The sequence below is a fragment of the Atta colombica genome, unplaced genomic scaffold (genome assembly GCF_001594045.1).
Source record: "Atta colombica isolate Treedump-2 unplaced genomic scaffold, Acol1.0 scaffold338, whole genome shotgun sequence".
Lineage (NCBI taxonomy): Eukaryota > Metazoa > Arthropoda > Insecta > Hymenoptera > Formicidae > Atta > Atta colombica.
The window spans coordinates 41,052-47,344 of NW_017259446.1; the positions used below are offsets into that span (position 1 = coordinate 41,052).

Genomic DNA, 6,293 nt, shown 5'->3' on the forward strand with positions numbered 1-6,293 from the left:
ATATTGGGACGAAAGTTCATAGCGGTACTTCATTTCATGCCTATTGTTTTTAAAAAAATACATATATTTTTTAATTTGACAATTATACTATTCATGACAATTATACAATTATATATTCGATAGAGCAAAGTTTCAGCTTTAAGAATATGTTTTCTAAATTGCGGAACGATGATTTTTAACAATGACGAAGTTATGATTAGTCAAAGTTAAAGTGCTTCTTTTATTTAATCCAATAACTCAGTGTAATAAAAAAGCTTAGTAACAGTAAAAAAAAAAACGATTTTGTAGGAAAAACTTTAAGCTTTCACAGAAAATTGAAAATAAAGCCTTTTTACAGCTGTTTGAGTTTTAAAATTCGTAGTGAACTTTTGTTTCAACCCTATATTATTTCAACTTTTAAATAATTCTTTTCTTCTTCAAGTGCCATGTATGGAATCTCAGCATGTAAGCCCTTCGCTCTCATGCAATCTGATCGTACAAAAAAGTATATATGGAGATCTACAGTTCTCGTCGATTTCAAACAGCAATTTTTGATAGGGAGGTTTCCTGAGCAAATATACTATTCGATAGTTTGCCATTGCTTTCCGAGAGAAGCTATGAGTGTATGAAAATTTTTCTGCCGAAGATCGAATCCAGGATCTCTAAGTATATCAGTGCATTGTTTGTTGCACCATACTCGCGCTCAAAAATAATTCTTTTATTCATATTTAATAATATAATAATATCAATAGTATTATTAAATAAATTATTAATATAAATAGTACAGTTTGCAATTATTAATATAAATAGTACAGTTTGCAATAAAAAAGTTACAAAGTACATTATTAAAAGAAATTATAACATTTGGAACAGCTTATAAATAATTAGCAAGCTGATTATTAATTCGATGTAAGAAGACATGGAATAGAGTCGAATTAGAAGAGTATTTACCTTTCAAGGAACCAGCAATTATGACAAAAAGTACAACAGACAGGTTCACCAGAGTGAATATATTATTCACCATCGAAGATTCTTTGGCTCCGAAAGCAAGAGCGACTGAAAATGAAATTATATATTGTTTTCGATATATTTTCATTCAAGCAATTGTGTAACAAATTAACAAATCAATATTACAGAATTTGAATGTTTTATGTTACGAAAAAAGATATGTGTTTTATATAATTCTATCAGAATCATTTCATTTACTTAAAAACATATTATGAGATTTGATTAAATTGATTGAAAAAAAGATCTTATCACCTGAGAAAATTAGAGTAACGCCAAGCGCAAAAAAATCTGGATATGATGATAAACTATCGACATTGATAGGCATCACCGATTCAAAGAAGTTTTTCATGCTGTCATTGAAGAGTACATCGACGTACGTGCTGAGAGCACGTACCACACTAGCCGAGCCAATCACATATTCCAAAATCAAGGTCCAACCCATAAGAAATGCTACAAACTCGCCTATTGTTACGTAACTGTAAATATACGCGGATCCTGCGCGAGGTACTCGTGCGCCGAATTCGGCGTAACAGAGACCTAAACAAAGAATTATAAAAAAATATTATAAAAATTTAGAAATGTTACTGTGAAAAACATGGGCTTTCACACGATATATAAAAATATATATTAAAGTAAAATTATCAAAAAATAAATAGCTTTTGAGATATTTTTCTGTATTAATTCTAGTATATTTATGTATGAAATATAATATATCAAATATCTCAACTAGAAAATTTATTAGTAAACACAAAAAATCTGTCATATAAAATCGTAGACAAAATTAACAAAATTTAAAGAAATTTTTTATAATAAATACAATCTGTTGTTTGTAGTTTTTATCAATTATTAATATAATGCAAATCGATAAGTTTTACTTTAGAATTTACTTTAATAAAAGTAACGAAAAGATACACAGATATCACTTAAATAAACAAAAATTTATATTGTTTACATGCGGCATCTATTAATCATCCTCAGTCAGCACGGTTATCATTATAAATCATTATTTATCAAGTGCACAAAACAGCTAACTGCAAACATTATCTTAAGGTTATCCGTATCTCTTCGTATCGATTTATTTTCCAGAAATCTTTAAATCCGGTAACGAAATTCTCGAATGAAACAAATATCGCGTCTCGAAGCAGCATCAGCGATTTTGTTATCATAATCTGTATAGTTTGCGTATTTATATCGCTGATTGAGATCTGCTCGAATAACAAGACTGAAAATACAGACTAAAAGATACAGACTGGAAGAATAACAGCGAGATCGAATAATAGCGAGATGAAGATACAGACTGGAAGATACAGACCACGTCTATTATTTGACTCAATATTTAGTTTTTAATTTCTTATGTTTTTTTTATCAAGTTTAAAGCCTATTTTACAATTGCTTTTTGTTTCCTGTTTCTTTTTACTATTTTTTGACATCTTGTCTTTTTGCTTTTTATCCGATTTTTTGTTTTACATCGCCCGAGATAAAAGTTAACCAACTTTGAAAGAAACAAAAAATATGTATATCTCAACTAGAAAATTTATTAGTAAACACAAAAAATCTGTCATATAAAATCGTAGACAAAATTAACAAAATTTAAAGAAATTTTTTATAATAAATACAATCTGTTGTTTGTAGTTTTTATCAATTATTAATATAATGCAAATCGATAAGTTTTACTTTAGAATTTAATAAAAATAACGAAAAGATACACAGATATCACTTAAATAAACAAAAATTAGCAAGAAATACAATTGTCGATAAAATGGTTTGCAAAGGAGAAAAAAGCAAAAGATAAAAAGCAAGAAACAAGAAACAAAGAGCATATTGTAGAATAGGTTTAAGAATTAAAATTTTTTAGAGATGTATCCAAAATTATTATGTTTTAATCGAATATTTCATAATACGAGAAAGAAATCGATAATGTTTGCCGAATGGTTCCTCTTATTATGTATCAATGTGATATTTGTAAATGCGTACCTGCGAACATTGATGCTACCGCAGCGATAGCGAATGAAATGACCACAGCAGGTCCAGCATGTTTCTTTGCAACAGATCCTGCCAAAATGTATGCACCTACTCCCAGAGTAGAGCCAATTCCTAAAGCTGTGAGATCAAGAGTTGACAAGACTCTCGCCAAGGTACTTTCTTCAGTATTGTCTACCACTTTCCTGCGACTAAATGCCTTGTATAAGTCACGTAATTTCCACTTCATTTTATATAACTAGAAAAAATATATACACAATAATTTAAATAGATCAAAAATATTTGAAATTAATAGAAAATTAATTGGAAATGTTATAATTTAGTCTTCAGCAAAAACTGAAGATTAAAAAAAAATATCAAGTTGAAATTATTCGACATAATGATGTTTATCGACTACTACCTTTTTAAAACATAAATTAATTCCGTGAATAAAAATTATTTTCTCATAATTTATTTATATCGTTTCAGATACACCTTCTCGTTAGCATCAATGTTTCTATAAATACGACTCGTAAAATTGATGTATACGTGGCCGACACAATTTGCAAAATAATAGACGACTTACCACGATGAGTTTTGTCAAAGCAAAATCCATTTTTGCGAGGAAGTACAAAAAAGTTAAAAAACAAATTCTACGAACTGTCCGCGTTGGACAGTCAGCGCGTGACTAAGAAGACGAAATTAAAATGCCTTTATATAAATCACGCGACAATGTGCGATGTGCCGCTTCTTCTTCGACGCTTCTTCTCATTTAATTGGCCGAATTGTCTCGCCGATTCGTAGAAGGGCATTTCTACAAGTAATCTATCTATATTTATTACGGTTAACCATCAACTCTTCAATGCGAATACGAACGTCGCCATCTCATCTTTCAGTTGTCTTAAATGTTTCCAAGAAGGAATTAAAGTTTTTTAATCTCGATCCGATTCATTCATATATTTAATTTTTGGTCAATATTAAATTTCATCACATTAATCGTTTCATATTATCGTACTTTTTGGAACTTATCAGATTAATAAAAAAAAACCAATCACATGTTACGCATAATCATGGTGGAAGAAGACAAGTAATAATGTGTATAATTAAAAGGTCTAATCGCGTTGTTTAAATCTCCAAAAATTTTTAAATTTAAAACGAAATAGATGTATATTTTGAAAAGAGAGAAAACAAAGATGCTGCAAAAAATGTATAAGGCGAAAAATGTATAACGCGATCAAACTTAAGACAATAATGTGCAAATGAATTTTTTAAAATAGTCCGATAGGTTCCAAAAATATGATCGAATGAAGCGATCAATCAATACCGACCAAAAATTAAATATACAAATTGGAGTTTGGATGAAATCGAGATTAAAAAACTTTTAATTTCCTTTCGACAGAATCCAATTCGAAATATACATCTATTTATTAATCCTGCCATTATAGTGGAATTAGCTATCATTTTGTTGTCGCGATACGGAATGAGTCGCGAATGTACATTAAAAAAAGAATAATAAATAAACATTATTGTTACATTGAAAAAAATGATATTATATTGATAATATTATTTTAATTTAAAAAATAATATTATTTCATATCTTTAATTAATTTATAAAAATCATATTAATTCAATAACTGTACTAATAACATAAATAAAATTTTATTAAAGAACGTGACATTTTTTAATGCTATTGGTATAACATTATTTTTTAATGTACGTACTCATAATAAATAAGCGATTCTTATTCGCCAGCGACCATATTATTTTGTTTCCGCGATATATATCAATTGTACATATACATATAATAGTAGCTTCGGGAAGACTATTAGTGATCGTCGGTATGTTAATTGTCTGACTTTTCTGATAGAAAGCATTATCTATCGTATCTACTATCGTGTACACAATAAACGAGCTTCCATTTTCCTCACTTCTTCGTAATGTGTTATTGTTATATAATCTTTAAGTTACCATAGATATAAGTATTCCTGCTAAGTACATATGAAAACAGTCATACTTGCTGTAAAATCGTGCAAAATGGATTTTGTATTGGACTAAATAATATTATTTTTTGTTTCTAAAGTATCACGCTCGGATACATTGCATGATCATATTTGCACTCAAGGTGTGCATATACTTCAGGTCAATTTCACAAATTTTTTAATTTTGTACGTCACATGTTGATTTATGTATCTATCTCTGAGTTTCGAATTTAGAATCGGGAAGACTTTACTATTATTTTAAAATATATTATTTATACAGCAAAACATTGCACAGTCTAATTAAAGAATATTTTATTAAGAAAATAATTAATGTAACATATACTTTTATCTAAGCTTTTTGTGTAAGTATTTATGTAGAATGATTCAATTATTTCCTAGCTAAAAAATTAAAAACTGAATTAATATTTAGATATAAATGCTTTACAAATGTTATAAAGTTAATTTCATGAATTAAATATGAATTAAATACATATGAAATTAATCTATAAAATGATTTAAATTAATTTAACTTAATATTTTTATTCATAAATCGTGTTACGCGAATAGCAATTTATACAGGCGATTTGTACTGTTTTCAAATTCATATCCATTTAAACGACATAATTAAATAATAAATTATTAATACGCAAGGATTATATATAAAACAACGCTATTGTTTATTTGAATCGTGAAATGCAAAAAATAGCAACGGACTTTATTGCGAATACACAATATTTGATACATCCAAAATCTGTCATCGTAAATAATTAACGTTTTTTAAGAATTAGTACAATCGTATTTTTATACAACAGTTTTTTTAGTAGATAACACTTACAGTAAATATCGACGTATACCTTGGTCGGAGACTATAAAAATTTTATCAGATGTGCGCACGACCGTTTCGGCGCAGTTACTGTGCAATCGTACCTGAGCGATACTGTCGGTTATATTGCAAACGATCTTGAAATTGTTTTTACGAATGTAACTATTCTCTTTACTCTCCTTATCGCTGAACAAGATACCGATTATCCCCTACACATGTATGACGATACGATCATAATGAAGATATGTCGATATCCCCGAGCATTCCCCTCAAGATATTTCTGCAAGCTTGGAAAAAATGGTTTAATGACAAATGCAATAAATACATTTAAACTTTTCTACTTTTGCAAATATTCATTTCCATAAAATTGGTATTTTCATTTAAAATTCAATTGCTAGTTGTAAATATAATTTTAATGTAAAATGGACGGATTATATAATATATAATATGTATATTATAACAAATAAAAATATTTAAAAAATATATAAATCATACACTCATATACACAAGCATACATATATATAAATATAATATTTTATAATAGA

At 28.0% G+C, this 6,293-nt stretch overlaps 1 protein-coding gene across 2 annotated transcripts in view; it reads right to left on the reverse strand.

Moving 5' to 3' along the window:
* LOC108690620 (cationic amino acid transporter 2) overlaps window positions 1-6,293 on the reverse strand; it is a 10,872-nt gene that overhangs the window by 2,954 nt on the left and 1,625 nt on the right. Inside the window, exons 1-4 of one of the 2 annotated variants that reach the window (XM_018198003.1) lie at window positions 5,761-6,053; window positions 2,962-3,205; window positions 1,240-1,524; window positions 931-1,035 (exon numbers count right to left, since the gene is read on the reverse strand). In XM_018198003.1, coding sequence (XP_018053492.1) covers window positions 931-1,035; window positions 1,240-1,524; window positions 2,962-3,196 — 625 coding nt within the window. In that variant the 5' untranslated portion in view covers window positions 3,197-3,205; window positions 5,761-6,053. Of the gene's footprint in view, window positions 1-930; window positions 1,036-1,239; window positions 1,525-2,961; window positions 3,206-5,760; window positions 6,054-6,293 lie in introns of those variants that run through there. The other variant, XM_018198005.1, reaches the window with a different exon arrangement.